General features: G+C 43.5%; 1 protein-coding gene across 11 annotated transcripts in view; it reads left to right on the top strand.

The window, feature by feature from the left end:
• Nucleotides 1-22,646, top strand: part of LOC143036447 (uncharacterized) — a 418,880-nt gene that overhangs the window by 363,819 nt on the left and 32,415 nt on the right. For 10 of the 11 annotated variants that reach the window (XR_012967357.1, XR_012967356.1, XM_076203810.1 and 7 more), the window contains 2 exons: nt 15,030-15,094; nt 16,057-16,256. Coding sequence is in view for 9 of the 11 variants with exons in the window: in XM_076203810.1 (XP_076059925.1) it covers nt 15,030-15,094; nt 16,057-16,256 (265 nt within the window). In the remaining 2 variants the exon portion in view is untranslated. Of the gene's footprint in view, nt 1-10,718; nt 10,833-15,029; nt 15,095-16,056; nt 16,257-22,646 lie in introns of those variants that run through there. The other variant, XM_076203814.1, reaches the window with a different exon arrangement.

Raw genomic sequence — 22,646 nt, 5'->3', positions numbered from 1 at the left:
TCCCTCCATTCTCTATCCCTCCCTCCCTCCCTTCCTTCCTCCTTTCTTGCCTCTACCTTCCCCCTCTCCCCTTCTTCCTTTAACCTCTCTCTCTCTCTCTCTCTCTCTCTCTCTCTCTCTCTCTCTCTCTCTCTCTCTCTCTCTCTCTCTCTCTCTCTCTCTCTCTCCTTTCCAAGATCTCCCTTCCTCCCTCATCCCTTCTTCCCTTCACCTCTTTCCCTCTCCATCTCTCTCCTTCTCCTACTTCTTCACCCCCTCTCCCTCCCTCTCTCCCTCCATCTCACCGTGTCTCTCTCTCTTTCACTCTCTCTTCTCCATCCTCTTTCCAACTTCCTTCGCCCACCCACACAGGAAATTTTCACTCTACTCTCGATTTGATCCGTCAGTCCAGGTGTAATTTTACCATGAAATTGACAGACTTTGTGTGTGTGTGTGTGCGTGCGTGCGTGTGTGTGCATGTGTATGTATGTGTGTTTTGATGTTTCATAAAAGAGGAATCTTGTTTAAAAAATGTATATTTTTTATATACGGGACTCGAAAATGCACGAGTAGTTTTTATCGGCTTTTCAACGACCTGGGGTTAAAAGTGACCTCTCACACACTACAAGTTGTTAAATTAACATCGAAAACCACTCGGCTAACGACGTAATTGCAGTTGGAATGGTTAATACCCTGACTAATTTACCGTTAATGAAGCAGTCAGCCATTTCGAACCCACTGCTGAACAAAGTCTTCACAAGTTTCGCTTATTCTCCATCCTCTGGCACGTCACTCCTGCAAACTTCTCTGGTGTTTCTCAACCAGCTGTTTAGTCTCCCTCTTCAATTAGTTTGTTTCCTGTAATTATATATTATTCTTCCACGTTATTTTTACACACGAATCCACACTGTCTGGAAACGTAATTCTTGATGCATTTCTTGCATTCCCAACTCTACAGCATTGTACAACACATCATGCATACTCTAATCTAGATTAGATTAGATTAATTAAACCATACAGTACGTCTTGCATACCTTAATTTGAATTAGATAAAATTAAATTAAGATTAGATTCTGAATATCTAGTATCAAATATAGATTAAAAGATGCATTTGTATAATTTAGTCACCCCCACGAGTAGATTACGTTTTCTATGAATTTCACGTTTTCTTTAACTTGTGTATCAACCTTGCACATGTTTACTACTCTGTGGTCACCCCCTCACTCCCGCCTCGCCTCTTGAACACGGAAACGGGGCTCGATTCCCAAAGGGTCTTACGTTATAGGGACGACCTCGCTAGCAGTCTTGGTAACGCAATCCATGGAAGCAAAATGTCAAGGCACTAATAGAATTTTTGCTCAGCAGGTCCCCCCCCCCCACCCCCCACCACCACCCCCCGGCTTCGGAATAGATGCACTTAACTAATGTCAACTTGACCTAAATTTCCTTGTGGCATGTGGAGTGGTTGGGCAGTTGCAACGTCACCCGAAATGCGATGGAAATTTCGTTTTTGTTTTATTAAATTGTTTTCTATTTATTTATGTTTGCGGGCACATTACTAAAACCTCGCGAGGGCTGTGTGGCATTGTATATTATTATGATTCATTATGTTATATTTTATTGAATAGCCTATACCGTCAACATTTTCCACCAAATATGAATAGACTTGTGTCCTAGGCTACTGGTCGTTGCCAGTGGTGAGGAGCCTGCGCCAGGAGTCGCTGAGTAGCCGCGGCCCAAGTCCATAGACAGCTTCCCGTGGACAAGACCGGCGTGACATAATGTCACCGTGCGGACTTGGGTTCGATTCCCAACTGCTCCAGGTGACTGCCACTTGCCCCGGGGGGCGTGACGTCACAAATCCCCAGACCTGCTGGACTTGTAACACTGTTTTTATGGACTTTAGTGACGTCCCTATGGATCAGGGTCACGTATCTTTATTTTATAATTTATGACATTACTAAAGAAAGAAAAGAAAATTTATCACATTTAACTTCTGTTATCTATCCATTTCGAGGCTCATCTTAAATCTCCTTGACCACCACCTCCTCCTCCTCCTCCATGACTCCACCCTTTCAGTGAGGTATTGCCCTTCAAGGATAGAAGCGCTAGTTATTGCTGACTAAATGGAGTTTAGCCAGATGGTCTCGACCACTCTGCTGCCGTGACGTCTCTCAACTTGAATAAAGACTATAAAGAACATCGTCGAAGGTAGTGGTAGTGTCCTAGTCTTGGTCGTCGTCATCACAGGGCATTGAAAGGAGAGGAAACCCAGGACGACGAACGCTAAAGTTGGCAACCACCTTTCCCCCCTCTCCCCACTTCCCCCCTTCCCCCTTCCTCCCTTGCCCCTTCCTCCCTCTCCCATTCGCAGCCATTTGCGCCAATCATCTTGTCATCCCCCCTAGCCCCTCCTTTTCTCTCTCTCTCCCGCACCTCTCCCCCTCCTCTTCACCTTTATCCTCTCCCCATTCCTCTTTCCCCTATCTCCTTACTCCTACCCCTCTCCGTCCCTGTCCCTCTCACCTTTCCCCCGTTCCCCTCGCCCACCCCCTCTCCCCCTCCTTCTCGCAACATAAACAAACACATTACGTTTTCTTTCACCCGTTGACTCTTCCTGTCTTTGCCAAGTTCCCATCTGGGCAACAGGGCGGGGTGTGTGTGTGTGGGGGGGGGGGTTGCAGCGTCCCATGATGCCTCAGAAGTACGCGAATATATCTTTCTGTTGCTGAGTAATTGGTACAGTTCTATATACAGCATTGTTCTTGTCATCAAAGTTTGTATTTGATGAAATCCTGTGAGCACAACAACAATGAAAGATATTTTTGCACAGTTCTCATATTGTGACATATGGGTGACCATAGAACATGCATGAATATTTAATAAAGGTAAAATAATAATAGTAATTGTGATAATAATATAATGATAACAAAGTTTGTTAATCAAGAAAATTGTACACTGGTGTTTACAATATAACATTTTTGATGTAAACAGTTCACATATTAAAAAAAAAAAAAAAAAATTGTGTTTGTGACGTCTGGAGGGAACCCCTTGGGTCGGTCAGAACGCAGACGGACTCGAGATATCAGTAAAGGTCCCATCCTGGCCTCCTGGCTCATTTGCCTGGGCCTATAGCTTACTTCACACGTACCGGCTTTTCGCCGTGCGCCGTCCGCCGTCCACGACACGACGTCGCGCTCTCAAATAACCATAGTTATCTATGAACGCTTTCACACATGGTGTGACGGGCGAAAGCGTCTATAGACACCCATGGTTATTTGAAAGCACGACGTCGTGTTGTGGACGGCGCACGGCGAAAAGTCGGTACGAGCGAAGCGAGCCTTTGCTGTAGCGAGGGTGCCACGGGAATGAACAAGACCAGGGAATGCCATGCGGTACGGAAAGGGTTATTCTTCGCGATCTTAATAGGGCGAGGGAGGTTAGGGGGGGGATGCCGTACCTTAATAAAATCGCCTGGCGACAGCCGGGGCATGAGTGCCACAAGGTACGGGAAGAGTTAATGAAAGTAATAATAATAATGATGATAAAGATAATAATTGTGAAGTGATATATAATGATGATGATGATAATTGATGATAACATTAAAGTGACAACAGTAATAATAATGACAAAGAAAATAATGATGATAATAATAAAAAAGCGCACCCCTCTTTCCTTCGCCTCTATCTGCCGCCGCGCCGGTAGGCACCCAGTCGACAATTCAATTACTATTAATCATGGTCACCTTTCCACTAATATAAATTTACCCTTTCTGGGCAAATGACAAAGGCTGTTTTGCTTTAGGTTGTGATGAATTGAGCCATTTGATTGATTAATTAATTTCTTTTAATTTATTGCCTCATATTTATTCTATCAATCGGTCAGCCATTTCGAGTCCACAGACAAAGGCCTCTCTCGTACAATTCCATGATTTGCACGACCGCGCCGACCTCTGCCACGTCACTCCTGCAAACTTCTCTCTCTCGTCTCTCCACTTTTTGTCGTAAGACTGTTAATTTATTTTAATTTATTGCCTCATATTTAGTCTATCAATCGGTCAGCCATTTCGAGTCCACAGACAAAGGCCTCTCTCGTACAATTCCATGATTTGCACGACCGTGCCGACCTCTGCCACGTCACTCCTGCAAACTTCTCTATCTCGTCTCGCCACTTTTTGTCGTAAGACTGTTCTGCAAATGTCATGATTATACATTATATCTTCGAACTTGTAATCTGCTTGATCAGGGCTTCCCAACCTGGAGTACATGTACCCCCAGTAGTACAAGAATAACCACTACTGTACAATACTTATTAAATGTGTACGTGATGGATCAGAATGATTTATAGATTATCTGAGGTTAGTTAACTGATCTTATCACCAATAAGAATCGTATGCAGACCACACATACATATTTAATAGTAAAATAATACATATATAAATTTATTTACTTATTTTTATTTATTTTATTTTATTTTTTATAATAATTTTTTAGGGGTACACGGGAATCTATAAAAATGGCCGAGGGGTACAAAGAAACAAAAATGTTGAGAACCTCTGCTCTACATGAATGCCACTTGTCATTTCGCCCAATTTTGCCTTGTTTGGGCAACCTGACCAAAACCAAGATGGTGAACATCGCTGTTGGTCTTTCATTTTGTCGGTAATTAATCGGAGAAATTGAGATTTGAGAAGGAAATAGGCAAGAACTGGTTTACCAACAGAGTGGTCAACGAATGGAATAGACTTAATAGTGAGCGCTGAAACTTTGTTGTTTTAGGAAAATGTTAGATAACTTTATGGATGGAGATGATAGGTGGTCATGGACATGGAACTGCCTACTGTAGGCCTTATGGTCCTTTGCAGTCACCATAATTATTTTCTTATGTAAATATTTCAACACCTTTTCCGACTCCTTCCTGCAACATACCCAACACCATGTTGAGTTACTGACTAGGAAGAGTATATTTACATCACTAAGAATTGAACAAAATGTATATTAATTGAATTTTGTTTTCTTTTTGTGTGGCTAGTTGGCAACCAACCTTGGTCTTTTCTTTTCTTCCGCGTATTATGTTTTCGCATTTTCGTTTTCATTCTCCTTTCCCTCCCTCCCTCCCTCCCTTCCCTCCATTCCTTCCTTCCTCCCTCCCTGCCTCTCCCTACTTAACCCCATCCCCCTTCCTTCTTCCCGCTCTCCGCCCTTCCCTCTCCGTCCCTTCTTTCCTTCCTTCCCTCCCCTTCATCTCTTCCCTTTCCTCCCCATTCCCTTCCTCCCTCCCTTCATTTTACTCCTTTATTATTTCCCTCGTTCCTTCCCTTCCTTCCTCCCTTTCTTCTCTCTACATTTATCTTCCTCTCTCTTTCCCCCTCCTCCCCCTCCCTCCCACTTCATCTGTAGTTTTCCCACGCACCTCTCCCTCTCCCCTCCCCTCACCTCCCCTCCCCCTTCCCCTCACCTCTCCTCCCCTTTCCCCTCAGCCGTTTGGTTGGTTGCGGGCGATGAGCTGCTGCTGTGTGTGGTGACCGCTACGCGCGTCATCTGCTTTGCTAGGCGTGGTGCCAATTCCCTCGCCCCCCTTCATCCCCTCCCCTCCCCTCCCCTCCTGTCCCTCTCTTATCTTCTATTTTCTTCTCTTCTCCTCTCCCGACGACCCAGTCGGTGCAGTATTGGGGTGGGAGGGGATCGTCAGAATGTAGGGGATGGGGGGCTGATAGGGGGGAAGGGAGTAAATCGAAGGTGTTGCACTGTGTGAGGAGGATTTTTTGACACCGAGTAAATTTTATTGGTTGGCGCCAGGCGGTTTTATTCAATAGAAAGGGGGAAGGTGGCTTGGGGCGATATATTGAGACCCCCCCCCCATGTAACCCCTCGACTACCCCCTCAACTGAACAAAATAGTTTATCGTTAGACATTATATCATTCATGAATTATTTTGTTTATTTGTTTTTGACAAGGTAATTTGGACTTTCAATGCAACATAACAATAGTTGCATTCGCCATTTGAACTGGTTTAAGTCTCTCCTCTCTCTCTCTCTCTCTCTCTCTCTCTCTCTCTCTCTCTCTCTCTCTCTCTCTCTCTCTCTCTCTCTCTCTCTCTCTCTCTCTCTCTCTCTCTCTCTCTTTCGAGGTGGCACCGACCGTCGTAATAAAGGAGAAGTGCCACCGATGCTGCCGCCGCTTGGCACTGCAAGGGGGCCGTTATGCGTGACACCGAGAGAGAGAGACACCAAACCCTTCTCTCTCTTGTAATCTTCGATGTCCTGTGCCAGTTAGCGCGTGGAGGAACGAAGGGAGTGGGGGAGGATGCCAACGAGGCAGCCAGTCTGGTGCCACAGTACAACAACAACAACAGCATGCAACAAGTTATGATGCCGAGTGGTGTACATACAGTAGTTGGAGCGAAGAACATGCGGTGGGGGGGGGGTAAGGTTCGTCATAGGCATGGCGGGCTGGTCCGTCCGACCGACCGGCTGACAGACGGGTTGATAACCCATTTCTATGTTCCTTTGTCTACATCTGTGTCTCTCGCATAACATATATTGACGACTGAGATAGCGAGTGTCGTAAATGCCACTGAAATGAGGCTTTGTTGGTGGATGTATGATATGAGAGTATAGAAGGGCCGAGAGAGGATAGAAATAGAGAGTGGGGAGGATGTGTTGTGAAAAGGAAAAAATGATGAGAGCGGGTGGAGAAAGATGGGAGATAAAGAGGTAGAAGAGGAAAGATACAATAGGAAAGGGAAGGAAGAGGACAAGGTTGTGAGAGAAAAGTAAGGATAGAGAGAGGAGAATGAGTCAGGAAAAGGATAGGAAGAGGAAGAGAAGACGGCTGGGTAAGAAGGTGATAAGTCTGGAGAGGGAGAGGAGAAGGATAGGAAGATGTATAGGAAGCAGAGGATGCTCAGAACGAGGGGGTCGGGAAGGGGGAGAGAGGATGAGAAGGACGGGAATGAGAGAGTTGGGAGGAGGAGTGGAGGGCAGATGCTCCCACGGGAGACCCTCGAGATTGCTCACAATGATAGAAGCTCTGGTGAATTACATTCTATAACAGTCCCCATGGGAGGTAGGAACACGCTCCTTTACTGTATTGTACCGCAGTGGAGGTTGGGCTAGATGTCTACTGTTCGCGTTTGCTCAGAGTTATGTGCACTGGCGAATAGTCCCCGTGGACTTCAAGGAGTTATTGATAGATAAGATGGGGCCGGCGGGTTGGAGAGGGCGGGGAATGGGTTTGATGGGGTTACAGAGAGCAGAGAGGGAGAGGTGATAGGGGTAAAAGGTACGAGGGTAAGGTAGGGATGGGAGGGGAACCGAGGTCAGTCCAAAAAAGTATCGAGACGGGTGTATGATATGTCACCTTTCTTTGTGGCCGCCTCTCCGCTCGAGAGATGGAATGGGTTGACAACTTTGGATTGTGCCTCTTCTGAAGATGACATAAGAGGAAAGGAGGGAAGGAGATAAGGGGGGGTGGAGGAAGGAGGGTCGGGGGTAGTGGTGACAGTGGGGGTCATAAAGTGGGGGGGGGGTAAATTGAAATAACGTTATCGCCGAAATTGTAGCTATTTTTTCAAGTATTCTGAGACCTTTGGTTTGGTTAGGTCAAGTTAGATCGTGCCAGTTATTGACTGGGACACCAGCGTCAAACCGACGGCGATACAGATCGAACATGGCTTATTGTTTACATGGGGACGATGCTATCACCTTGATCCACGAGAAAGAGGTGCTGGAGTGCCTGGCACTGTGCCAAGCACTGTGTCAATGGAGGGCCTGGGGATGATGGTATTAATACGCGCCGGTTGGTCACGCATACGAGCCGGTCATTGCCAAGAGGGGTCCTGGCACTGACACCGGCACTGCCGGCCAAAGCACCTGGCGGCCCCGTCTCCCTGCAGCGTCCTCTTGACACGCGTGCGCGCACCTACACGCATCTCCATACGCTTAATTACCTTTGTTGCAAGAGTCAAACAGTACGTTCTAGCCTTCTCTCCTTATACTGTTAAAATTCGAAATTATCTTCTTCCTGATATTTTTCGCCTGTCTGTGAGTTGGACTGTCATAGAGGGTTTCAGGACACCTCCCTTACACCGGCACAATAATTCGAATTGACATTTGTTTTTATTTAGTCATTTATTTATTTTCTATATTCGGACCTGCTGTATTTTTCCTGGCGCTCTATAAAAAAATATTATACTGTACAATTGCAGTCGTGGCCCAAAATCTTCACTTACCTATATGATATTTATATTTTCCTATAGAGTATTTACCTTACAGTCCACTCAAGAGGCACACAAGGCACACACACACACACTCCCACCCATTCCACTCCCATCCGTCATCCATTGTTTCCCTTTTATCTTGGTTCCTTGTGGATAAAGGGTCATCCCGATCATACCGCCCACTGCCCGGGCCAGAAGCAATGCAGCAAAATCCATTTAAAACTATTTCACTCTCATTTGTCCTCTTTTTCCTTTGTAAAGCGGAACTATACACGCACTCCAGTCCTCCGGTATACTCCCGTCCTTCAGGCACATATTAAATAGTCTCACTAGCCAGTCCACAATAACCGTTCTTCCCTTTGTCAGACACTCGGCATAACATACCTTACCAGCTCTCGTCATTTTCAGTGTTCTGTACCTCATCGTTTCCGATGGATTTGTCATTTTCCTCTCCCACCATAATTACTGACCCAATCAACACCTCCCTAACCTCCAGATTCAACAACTCTAGAATACTCGCCTCATCTTACATCGTCCCTTTCTGCCTTCACTTCCGGTAACATCTGTACCCTTTACCTTTTCCTCTTTACCTGATTCAATCCACTTCCTTTTTTCCTTTACAGTATTCTCTGTCAAACTCTTGTTCCATTGCAGTATATGGTGTTTCTTCCAATGACAAAAACGCCCATGTTGGCACTCCGTCCGCTACTTGAGTGCCAGACCCGCCGGATGAAAGGTGCAATTGACTTTGAAGGTCCATCAATCTATCACTCAGTCGTCAATCAGCTCTCGAAGCCCACGATAACTCTTGTCCGCCTTCCTTCCCTACGGTGGAACCCACAGTGTGTATGTGTGTGATTCACCATGGTCTTGGATCACGTGTTGGACTCGTGATCGACATCTATTACCTTCCCGGATGAGAACTCTAACCTCATATATGGCCCGATCTATGAGTAATTTTTGTGATCTCACACGCACACACCTAACAAAGCGGGGTGCTGGCTTTTTCACCCCCGGGCGGGGACCGAACTTAGGATTGCTTAGTTAGTAGGCGACATCGGTACCATTACACGCACACACATACACATGTTTGCTTGCTTGTTTGCTGTAGTGGTACTGTGCTCGACTGCGAAATCATCGGTCTGAATTCGAGTCCCCGTCCAGGGCTGGAAAGCATTACATCACTGCAAGCCGGTACTTCAGCTCTGGTGGGCAAGGAGATGTGTGTGTGTGTGTGTGTGTGTGTGTGTGTGTGTGTGTGTGTGTGTGTGTGTGTGTGTGTGTGTGTGTGTGTGTGTGTGTGTGTGTGTGTGTGTGTGTGTGTGTGTGTGTGTGTGTGTGTGTGTTTGTGTTTGTTTGTTTGTTTAAGATCACATCATTACCCATAGATTGGGCCATATATGAACTCTGAGCTTTCGTACGGGAGGGTAATAGTTGTCGATAATTATGCAGGAGGACTTGAGCTCCTCATGATCAGGTCGCTTGTGCTAACCCCCCAGTCTTGCTAACCTGAAGAAGTGTCTCGAGTACTTGGGTACGAAGTGGCTTTGGGGTATCAACCGAGCTTATGTCACGGAACACATTTCGTGTACATTATCTTCATGTACACGGCCATCTGGCACACTTCTCTCGTGTTAACAAGTGAAGACAACCGCCGAAGGGGACGCCCACAGAGCTCATGACTGGAGAAAATCTATCTTGCCGTGAGCTGTTTGGGATGGGAAGGATGTCTGCATGGGGAATTCTATAAACCGTGAGGAATTGCGTCGTTGTGTGAATGAAGTAGTGTCACGCTCCCCACCCCACTCTTGAACGACCTGTCTTTAAGTAATTCTACTGTTGATCTGTTTCTGGTGCAACAGAGTAAATTCTGTTGCTTTCTCATTGATGAATCCACCATCGATGTCTCGGGTCATTCGTCACTAAGACGAGAGTCAGAAAAGTTAAGTCTGATGTAATACAGTCTTGAACTCATGAGCAGGTGTTCATGAATTCGATTCTCGGGACTCGCTACGGGCTTGCCGCACTGGTTCTCGACAGTCCTAGCCAGGTGGGGAGGCGACCCAACGTCGGCAAGTAAAAAAAAAAAAAAAAATACAGCGTCTTGTTGCAACTGACAGGGCTTTGCCCTACCAGGGTGGTTCTCTCTTCGTACTGCGTGGCAGTGGGATGGTGAGTTAGAACCAGGCACATATGACTATTGGGGGTCCCCGTGTATTACTCTTGTCTTTTTTGCACACAAAAAATCGTTAAGGGGTGGGATGATTAATTTTATCTTTAAGGAGAAAAATGTGCTTAGAACATTTCGGGGAGTGGGGGAGGGGATGTTCGAAATCACTTCGAGGCGATAGCAACCATCTGATGAATAGAAAGCACAATCCAGCTGGGAGTGTGCAATGACAGGGTCAGTCTCTGGGTAGGGGCATTTTGCCTAGAGAGGAAAAAAGGTAGAGAGAGGAGGAGGAGGAGGAGGGCGAAGGAGGGGCAAGGGGTGTTGGTGCGGGTATATATAGAGGGTAGGGGACCGCCGCGCCTTCAGAGCGAAGAAACGACAACGACATCAAGAACCCATCAACCAAGCAACCAACCATGTGTAGGCTTTGCGGCAAACGACACAACTCCATCGAACAGGCGTAAGTCTGTCTTTGTGTGTCGTAGCTGTGCCGAGTGTGTGTGGCTGAAATAGGGCCCTTGTGTGCCCGCCCTTGAAATCAACTTAGGAATTGTTGCTTTGTGATGCTTCGTGATGGGAATCATCATGAGGTTGGTGAGGAGCCGCGTCTTCCGAAGTAGACAGACACACGTGACCAAAGAATCTGTTGCCACGTCACTTAATGTGATGACTGCGACGCGCGCGCTTACACACACACACACACACACACACACACACACACACACACACACACACACACACACACACACACACACACACACACACACACACACACACACACACACACACACACACACACACACACACACACACACACACACACACACACACACACACACACACACACACAGAATTAAAATCGTCGAACTTGTATGTTTGATATCAAGACGAAATTGAATCCTGTATACAAGACACGTACGAAGGCGCCCATCTACTGCACTTTCGTTTGACAAGTTGGTAAAAGACTAATTAGCAATTTAGGTATTCCGGGTTCGACTCCCGAACGAGCAGACCAAATAGCTGCCAAGTGTTTGTGTCTATTATATGCGTTAAAAAATAGGAAATGAAAAATGTGTATACATATGTATATATCTAAGTATGGATATGGACGCATGTGCATTAGCATATTTTTGCAGAAACAATTGAGAAATAAAACATGCGCACATGTAAGTATCTGGGTATGTATAGTTATGTACATGTATGTGGTTGTATATACTTGTATATATGCTTGAAAAAATAATTGGGTTTCAGGAACCATTTTTGGTACAAGTTTGGACTGAAAACGATTAATTTATTCTCGGCATTTGGAACCCTGCGTTGCTTGTAGTGCAAATGCGTGGCGTGCGTGGCGCTCCGGGAGATGCCTGTAGTCGATAGGGTTTAGGGGGTGGGGGTGACTCGTGGGGTGGTGGGAGGTTGCCAGCTACATCGTGCACCGTCGAAAGTCGAGAACTGAAACTTGTTTCACTCGTGTGTCGTGGTGATGAGTTTCATTGAGTTGACTTAATTTTATTTATTTACTGTATTTTATTTATTTCATTTATTTATTTATTATTTTTTAAGATTTGGCAGTATTATATTGCCCTGCCCAATACTTTTAGGGAAATTTATCGCATACCACGTGCATTGAAATTGTGGAAATACATACGACTCCCAATGTGTGTGTGTGTGTGTGTGTGTGTGTGTGTAGACATTACAAAGGATTACAAAGGCAAAGCATGCCGACAGGAGACCTTTTGATCCATATCTAGGTCGGATGCAAAAAAAAAAAAAAAAAAAAAAAAAAAAAAAAAAAATATTAATAATAAATTAAAACTATAACAATGTAAATAACAATTAAAATACATAAATAAATGCATTGGTATAGTTGAATAACAAACAAACAGGTAAATAGTAAATGATAATAAATTGACATATAACTAATAATAAATGAAAATCAGACAGACAAATTATAACAAAACAAAAACAAATAATATAACATAGATTATAATAATTACAGCATCTTACTTAGGTATTTATCTAAATGATTCTTAAAGCTTCGAACTGAACTACATTGCACTACCTGTGCAGGAAGTTTATTCCATTCATTAACTACACGGTTGGCAAAGTTGTTTCTACCTACTTCCAAATTGAATCTATTTCCGGACAGTTTGAGACCATTGTTTCTTGTCTGATTCTCATTCAATGTGAAAATTTTGTCACTTTTGATGTTGTCAATTCCCTTTAAAATCTTAAAGACCTGTATCAAGTCACCTCTGCATTTGCCGGTCAAGGATTAAGATCGTACACACATACTGTCGTCACGCGTTGACTAGCGGCACTCGAACCGCCACCCACCTATACACTCGTCTCCAAAGGCCGACGCCCTTGTCCATGGCAAGACCTTGCGTTTCAGGATAGAATAATAATCCTAATATTCGAATAGAATTTAAGGATTACGGTCCTGTGCACCGTCTCTGTCAAAATCGAAAATTGCGGACATCAACAGGTGCCGCCCAGCAGCTTCGATCAGCTGATCATCTGCCTACTCCGCAACCAGAATGACTTTATCGGATATCAAGTCCGCAAGTGGAATGACTTGATATTCTGATCACCTGTCAATACTGCAAATTTAATTGATTATCCTGGCGTCTGCAACTCCGCAAGTGGATTGACTTAATCTGCTGATCATCTGCCAAGTCCGCAAGAGGGATGCCTTGATCAGCTGATCGTCTGCAAGTCCACAAGTGGATGACTTGATCAGCTCATCATCTGCGAAGTCCGCAAGAGGAATCCCTTGATCAGCTGTCAAGTTCGCAAATTGATTGAATTGATCAGCTGGTTATCTGTCAAGTCCGCAATTTGAATACTTTGATCAGCAGATCGTCTGTTAAGTCCGCAAGTGGGATGACTTGATCAGGTGATCATCTGCCATGCCCGTAATTTTAGTGATAGTATAAGTTGGACATATAGAAGTCCGCAAGTGGAATGTCTTGATTTTTGCAAGTCCGCAAGTCGAATGACTATCAGATCATCTGCCAAGTCCCGAAGTGGGATGACATGTTCAGTTAGAGTCATCGTTTGGTCAGACTGAGGGGTGGGGGTGGGGCGTCCCTTGGCTTGTCGCTAAAAACGGCACGCGTATGCACGCTTCACCGTGCAAACATCTTGTTTACAAGTGCAGAGTATGGCTGGCTTGATATGCGTTGGTGTAATCGGAAGCGAGTCGATTTCGCATTCACTTCATTGTGGGTTCGAGTCCCGCACTCCTCTCCGATTCCCAGCAGAGACAGTTACCTAGCTCCAACAGTCCCTAAAGCGGGCAAAAATGGGGAAAGTGATGGGACAGATAGGTAATAGGGCAAAAGTGACGAACCGTCACTTTTGCCCTATTACCTATCTGTCCCATCACTTTCCCATCACTTAACCCTGGCGTCGGGTTATCACGCTCAATGGCTTGATGCACTTCGTGAAGAGCAGAGTCGAACTTCGCAGCCGAATCCACCGAAGTTATACAAGTGCAAGGTTCACATTGTAAACAGGTCCCGTTTGCCGCAGTATGTTGCATTTCTGAATTTATTTGTCTATTTACTTATGTACTGAGTGATTAATTTATTCATTGTCTTTATATATATATTATTATTATTATTATTATTTACGGAAGGTTTATGGCACTGGAAATATTTGGTGTTATAATTTTCAACTGATGAATATACTGTAGATATTTGATATCAATGCTTAGCTGAATCTGGGCCATAGAAATGTCATAATTACCCAGACTGCCATAGTCACTGGTAACCTTTCATGCCTGCCTAAGCGCACTCGCGCACGCACGCAAACGTGTACATGAGAAGGCAGTGGGAGTCGCACGATCATGGTTTTGGCACCTGAGGCTGGCACCGACGTCAGAGCAGGACAACGGAGTGCCAAACCGTGACGCGGGTGAAGGGTGAAGAGGGACGGTACTGGGATGAAGGTGATACGTATGGCGCCCCCAAGGTGTTAGGGGATGAGACATTAGGGAAGAATTAACACCTGAAACATCGGTATACTTTCCATGTTTTGTTAGGTGCCCACTGAGCAATGGCCATGTCGTAATTGGCGGCGATACTCTTGCCTTAATATATTCACTGATGATTCAAGACGACAATGTCGCCGTCGACTTCTAAACAAAATACACTCGATCGGCGTCGCCACTAACAGGACAAATAATTAGATAGTTTTTCCCCCTACAATGCCACTTTTCATTAACTTTCATTAAACAAGATTTTCATCAAAATGCCCCCTCCCCCTTTTTTTTTGGGGGGGGGGGTAGTCGAGATGACGTGGTTTTTGGGCCTGGTTTGGAGACTTTGGTACAGCCTTTTAAGACGGGCACCAGCCATCTCGCGGAAACACTCGTGGGTACCCGTCATTGGTTCTGGCAGCCAGAATAAAGAAAGGAAAGTCATTGTATTTCATTTATTGTGTTATTTTTATTTAGTTCATTTATTTGTGGCCGTTAATGAAGCCGCCAACTCAGCACTTAATCAAGGCACACAAACAATGCCACGCAAATGCTCATTCACCCTAATATATATGAAGTCTCTGGCAGCAGCCACGATAAAATGATCAGTTCATGAATTGCACCAAAAGGGTGAAGTGACCAGTTTGTAACCAGTTTCCTCTTCCGTTTCAGTTCGAGTCCTGCTCAACTTCAGGATGCGCCCAGCCTTGAGTCTGTCCATGGCGGCTCCATCCCCTGTGAGTATAGTGTGTGTGTGTGTGTGTGTGTGTCTGTTGTGTGTATATTTATTTGTTCAGTTTCTTTTCTTTTTCTTCTATTCGTCTTCTTATTTTCCCTTTTCTTCTTCTCTTTTCTTTCTTTGTCTTCCTCCTTCAAAAAAGTACTTGGTGATGAGAAACCAGACTTTCAACCTTATTCCCAATTCCTGAATGGCCTCCCATTCACTCTCCCGCGACAGTGAAAGAATAAAATTACCGCTAGCTATGACAGATGTTGGAGAGATGAGAGAGAAGTTTGCAGGAGTGACGTGGCAGATTCGTGGAATATTATGAAAGAGGCCTTTGTTCAGCAGTGGACTGGAAATAGCTGATTGATTGATGTCCGAACGTCCATCCATCCTCCTTCAATTTTAAATTGGAAATGTTACAGCTTTGGCCTTTGCACTGTGGAGTGCTTCAAGGAACATAACCCCCCCCCCCATCCCTGCCACCGCCAATTAGCAACCCCCCCCTTCTCTCTCTCTCTCTCTTTCTTTCTATCTATACATCCCCATTTCCGTCTCTCTTTCTCTCAGACACATGTGACCGTGAGTATAAGCAAGCCATGTATTGCGTGTATGGTTCGTTTACTCTCGCCACATAGGAATCGCCATCCTCACAAAGTTGAAAGAACACTTGGGAAGTTTATCCCAGTGAGTGGAAGGATAAGACTCGCTGACTGACAAGGCCCATGATTAGCTCACACTTATATTCCTTGCTCCTCGTACACATTTCTCCCTGTTTTTGAGTTTGCATTTATTACTCGTAGTGTATGACTGACTACCTTTGCCCACCTAAACAATTTTGACTTTTTCCGTTTGCTGTGTGTCTGGGGGGGGAGTGACCAGAATGTAATCCCCCCCCCCCCAATGTGTCACAGTCACCTCTCGTTCGTGAATGCCTTGCCTCTCATGCATACTTCTCTCACCCTTGTGTCACAGTCTCGTTCGGGCTGCGGTCCCCCAGCAAGGTGTCTCCTCTGCGGGGCCGGACCATGAAGGAGTATGAGGAGCAGCTGGACAACCTGAAGAAGGAGAACTTCTCCCTCAAGCTGCGCATCTACTTCTTGGAAGACCGCATTGGCCAGAAGGTGGACAAAGAGGACAGGGAGGAACTCTACAAGACCAATATAGAACTTAAGGTGAGTTGACATAACCCCTTTGTTTTAATTTTACTTTATTATTATTATTATTATTATTATTATTGTTGTTATTATTATTGCTATTGGTGTAGAGTTGATTTTAATTTATTCAGTGATATATATATATATATATATATATATATATATATATATATATATATGTGTGTGTGTGTGTGTGTTTACCTAGTTGTATTTTACAGGAAGGAGAGCTACGCTCGGGGTGTCTAGTTCGCTCTTAAATTCGTGAATGGTTTTTGCACACACTATTGTTTCGTCCATTTTGTTCCAAGTGTCCACCATTCTGTGTGGAAAATGTTCTTTTTCGGATCTCTTCTATAACTATCTTTATTGAGTTTCTTTCCAAATCCTCTTGTCCTAATTCAACAAATCCTCTCTATCGAGTATTTCTGTGCCCTTCATGATTCTATAGATTGTCAGTAGGTCGCCTCTCTCTTCATTGCTCCAAAGTCGATAACTCCAGTTTTGTCAGTCTCTCTTCAAATGACAAGTGTGTGTGTGTGTGTGTGTGTGCGCGCGCGCGCGCGTGTTTTCGTAGCAAAATTACCATAACAGAAAAGAAACTGTAAGACAGGAAGCACTTTCGTGTATTATGTCCTCGCAAGGAGTATCAAAAACAGAAGTGTAGTTGAACGCACGACAGAAAGGGAACACGGACAAAATGGAACAAAAACGGGTGCGGGGGGAGGGGGTGGTGGCTTCACCTTTTTTCCACGCGTGCTTTCCAGTCGGACCAATCAGCGCTATTGTTGTTGTTTCATATATGTCGTCATTGGAGAACACACTGTTTTGGCGCGCAAATGTTTTACCACGTACGTTGTGTTCATGCTGTGACTTACTTTTCGCAGATTTGTTCTTCACGCAAAAAATCTATATTTTGATATAGACCTACCACAAAAGCACAAAATTTTAAATTAAGTTTGTGAACAGGTTCTTTGATTGATTTTCAAGAGACCCCAAGTTCTTTTTCATGTTTTTACATTTGTGTCCAGAGTTCGATAATTTTATTATTTGTGTGCTACCACCTTGACTCTCCATGTTAGAAAAAAAGCATTTTAACAGAAAATTATTCATTCCGTTAGGCATGTAGGCTATTTGTCTTTGTAATTTTTTGGAAAATGAGTGAAAGTACAGTGCATATACATTTGCTTTGGGTTCTCAAAATGAGATCGCCTAATAAATTCTAAGATGATAATAACGAAGGTTACGCACACAGAAGACAGACTTTCCTAAGGCCTCATTTCTTGACAAGCTGTGAGCTTTCCACCGAGGAACTACTATCAAAGTGGGGTATTTTTTGTATTCCTGATTTCTAAGTTTTATTACAAGGCCTTCCACTACCGTGACGGTGTTTACTTCCACCCATAACCATTCTCCTAGCAAGAGCTGTCGGTTGCACATTTTTTTTTAACTTGCCATACCTTTCATTTTCGCCCCATAATACTTTCCAAAGCAGACAGGTGCAGACACAAGTGCAGAATTCGTTGTTAACTATTTCGTTTGCATAATAAACACATTCAACGGTCAATATGATAAGTGCCTACCACAGGGATGGGGCCTTGCACAAGGCAATCGACATTAAGAACATAAGAAATAAAGGAGACTGCAAAAGACCATAAGGCCTACACTAGGCAGCTCCGTATCCATCACCACCTGTCATCCCCATCCATAAAATTGTCTAATCGTTTTTTAAAACAACTGATAGTTTCAGCGCTTACTACATGGTTACTAAGTTTATTCCATTCATCGACCACCCTATTAGTAAACAAATTCTTGCCTATTTCCTTCTTAAATCTAAATTTGTCCAGTTTATACCCATTACTGCGAGTCCTGCCCTGTTGTTTTATTATGATGACCTTGTTTGCATCACCCTTGTTATAGCCTTTGATCCACTTGAACACTTCTATTAGATCACCCCGCACTCTGCGTCTTTCCAGAGAGTGTAAGTTTAGGTGCCTAAGCCTCTCTTCGTAAGGCAAATTTCTGAGTCCTTGTATCATTTTGGTCATTCTTCTCTGTACTGATTCTAGTGAATTTACATCCATTCTGTAGGACGGAGACCAAAACTGTACCGCATAGTCAAGGATGGGTCTAACTATCGCTAGATAGAGTTTAATAATTACCTCTGCACTTCTATTCGTTACCGTCTTAGCAATGAAGCCTAATGCCCTGTTAGCTTTATTTCTGGCGCTAATACACTGCTTCCTGGTTTTAAGGTCCGGACTCACCAGAACTCCCAAGTCCCTCTCGCACTCAGATTTTTCTAAAAACGTGTTATCTAAGTTGTATCTATTTTCGGGGTTGTGTAGCCCTACGTTTAACACGCTACACTTAGAGATATTGAAGTTCATTTGCCATTTCACCGACCATGTTAACAGCTTATTAAGGTCATCCTGCAGAATCTGGGCGTCGTCTCCTGACCTAATTAGGCGTCCTATTTTAGTGTCGTCCGCAAACTTACTAACATCACTATTTAACCCTTCGTCTAAGTCGTTTATATACATAATGAACAACAAGGGACCCAAAAACCGAGCCCTGGGGGACCCCGCTAGTAACATTGCCCCACCTAGATGTTATTCCATTTATGGTGACCCGCTGTTTTCCGTTACTAATCCAAGCTCTAATCCATTCTAACACTTTTCCTCCTATGCCATGGGCTTTGATTTTATTTAGTAGTCTCTGGTGTGGCACTTTGTCGAACGCTTTGCTAAAGTCAAGGTAAATAACATCGTAATTTTCATTGTTGTCTGACGCCTTATATACCTTAGTGTAAAAGGATAGAAGATTAGTCACGCATGACTTACCCTTGGAGAAACCATGCTGAAAACGTTTTACAGTTTGCCACTTTTCCTACATACGATACGCACATTGCAAAACGCGGCAATTTCCAGATATGCCAGACATTGCAATGGCACTGTACAAATCGCTTAGGCCTAAACTTCATGCATGCTTATAACAATAAAACAGACTAGTGAGACTGTACGTAAATAACACTGTAACTATGATTCTCTAACTTCTCTAAAGTTTGTATTACATCCAGGACATTTATGTCGACAAGCTCTAATGATGTAGCAGACTGCTTTATCTTCCACTTGGTTTGGACAGTGCTCATAGTCGGAAGTTACAAACTCTGCCATCTTTCTTAAGACCACTATAACAATTTCGATAAAAATAGAATGAAAACAATGGTGCTGATTGGTCCGACGTGTGGAAAATGAGTTGGCAAAATAAATAAACATAAAAACAAATATCAGTAAAATAAACTGCGTGCTGGGTGTGGAGATCACTGATCTAGATATAACTGGATCACGGATCGCTGTCGAGATTATGAGGTCGGCGGCAGCCATGATGTTAGTACCAAAACAAAGTCGCGCCACGCGATCACTGATCTGATACAGTTACAGTTCTCGGCAGCTTTCGCTCCCATATACATATTCAACGATCATTTTACAATGCCAACTTGTGCTGCATTCAACTGCACCAACCGGAGAAAAGGTGGATGTGAGCAGTCCTTCCACTCGTAAGTAAATTAAGGTTTTATTACCCAAAACATCCCGATACCTATCAACAAATGATGCGGCCATCAGGAGCCATAAAATGTTGCCCACCAACTGTTTTGTTAGGTGTTGTCATGTTAATGCTTTGTATTTATTATCGTAAGAAATAGAGATCTAGCAGCAACCCATTTGTCACGAATGTAATCGTGGCAATAGCAGGATAGATATTTATCATTTAAAAATATCTTATAAGGCTCAAACGCTGTCCAGAGCTGTGTAGCTGTATAGAACCAGTTGTTCTTCCTGATTACATGTGTAGGCTTTTTCTATATTGTGAAGTGTGAGGAATTCATATTAGATGGGCTGAATTACTATTCGGGGCCCGTTCAAAAATTATGTAACGTTTTTTCTGGTGAAATTCGACACCCCCCACCTCATGTAACATTGCGTAACACTGGGTGTTACATCTCCCTGTATTACATAACACTGATTACAACTAATTACAACTCGGCACCCCCATCAAGTGTAGGCCAGATCCGCCAAACACCCCTCCCCCTTGACTTCTCACCAAAACATACTCATTTTTATTTGTCCTGTGTGAAATTGTTTACGATTGCATCAAAGAATGAAACATGGTATGATGTTTTTGGATTTTTTTGCTCGATATTTATTGCTCGATCTGATAAGGATATGCTATTTCAGTGCATAATTTATGACATAAATTAATAAATGAATATAAATAACCATTATTAGCGTTGCGTAGCACTGTTGAAAACACCCCCACATCCTCGTAACGCATCGCATCTACCATGCACCCCCCCCCCCGCGTTACATACTCTTTGAATGGCCCCTTACATGTTCACCACTTTAATGCGATATTTTACTATTTGAAACAATTTAGATCATAGATATGGCAATTTCTATATTTTTCCACATGTTCGACACAACCCCGGATTCTAACCTCATCGTCAATTTGATCAAATGTATCGTCACGTGCTTCTGCAAAATCAGGCTCCATCATATCTCCAAATTGTATTCTCAAAAAGTAAACGGTGTCAAAGTGAGGAAGGAGTTATCAAAACTTGTTTTATTCAAGCACCAATAACGATAAGCAGTACAGTAATCAAATGTTATAGGGATATTTATTCCGTTAAATGCTAGTATAGATCTATTATTATCCTATAATATTTTGACTATATATCATTATCCCATTTGTTGTCTGTGTAACATTCCCTTGAAGTTATAATATATACTGGAATTATAATTTGTCAGTGCCAACTCATCCATATACTGTACATGCACAAGTTTATGTATATAAATGGTTATTTCTGCCAGAGGTAATAAATATCAATATATTGTTTTATTGTGATGATGCTATTTTGATATACACCTTGTATACGTATGTACGTATGTATGTATGTATATGGAGGGCCCAGCAGCGACGAATTGTGTGGCCATTATATACCCAATCATGCTTGGATCACAGGCCACGAGAGTATCACGACAGCTCCCATGACACTGATCTAAAAATGGTGTTATAATGACCGGCGGAGCGGTTCACACTAGCTGTTTTGGTACTTCCATTATGGCGGCCATGTCCCGCCCGCTGGCCTCACTCCTGGGGCAGCCCACGGCCCGTATACGCTATCCAGGTGTTATATAGATCAGTGGTGGAGATATGTCCACAGGAAGGGAATGTGAACAGCATTGACCTTGCTTTCTTCACTTGACCTGACTACGGATAGGTTAATCTGGCGGGTATTTCTCAAAAATTAATTCTGTTTACAACTGATCACATTTGAAATGGCCATAACTCGTAATTATATATTTTTTCATATGTCTGAGATCAAACATGATCCATCATGTATCAAGCTCTTGTCCAATTGATATGGTGATTGTTCATTGCTGTATTAATATGTGATAAATTGACTGAATATGCAAGGAGTTTATTTAAGGAATACCCGCCAAATTGACCTAGCTGTAGTCAGGTTGAGGGAAGAGGTAGGGCACCTCTCCACGTTCCTTTCCTGTGGACATGTTCCACCCCACCCATTTTGTTCCCATGTATTTGTGTTCCCTTTCTGTCATGTATTCAACCACACTTCCTTTTTGTTACTCCACGTGAATATATAATATGCAAAATTACTTGCTGTCGTCAAGTTCTCATCCCTTGTACAAGTAAATCTACATACATTTTTTCTTGGTGATATGAAACCCTTGCATGTATGTGTGGGTGCCTGCATGCCAAAAGTGCTTTTCCTGTTACAATGGAGATGGCGGAGTCAGCTGATTGCTTTCGTCACAGTTGGGCATTTTCTTGTTTAGGCTTTGCAAGAACTATCATTATTTAACCCCCCTTTCTGTTTATCAAAAATAAAAATATATCGTACTGCTGAACCAGCTCCACTTGTTCCCAATTCTTTGCTGAGGTAGAGTACAACTACTCGTTTAACGACCTACTCGGTTAACGACAACGCGGAGTAACGACGGGCTTTATGACAGACCAATATTAGTTTAACGTAAATCTCCCGAAGTTACGACGTCGTGTACGATAAGTTGGCTGAGGCAAATTTGTATGATGTTATAAATGAACTTGTACGGTGGATATTAGCCGTGAGGTAAAGTGTTCTGAAACTTGGGTCTATATTACCATCCTGCAAGCTGCAAAAACTACCTGGGGTACAGTATATACCGGTATTGGTAAATTTTTAGTTTCGACCATGGGCGCAATATAGCAATAGAAAATTAATTATTAATTTTGTAAATTATAATGTATCAACGTAAAATGCAATTTTGTGAGCGGAAATAAAAAAAAATGTGCTAAAACAGATTTCATAAGTAGCGAAGTCGTGTCGGACGAATGGTACGCCATGTT

The sequence above is a fragment of the Oratosquilla oratoria genome, chromosome 20, assembly GCF_046742065.1.
Source record: "Oratosquilla oratoria isolate Oo_2021 chromosome 20, ASM4674206v1, whole genome shotgun sequence".
NCBI lineage: Eukaryota > Metazoa > Arthropoda > Malacostraca > Stomatopoda > Squillidae > Oratosquilla > Oratosquilla oratoria.
The sequence above is the reverse complement of the archived record's forward strand: the minus strand, read 5'-3'. Positions and strand labels throughout refer to the sequence as shown.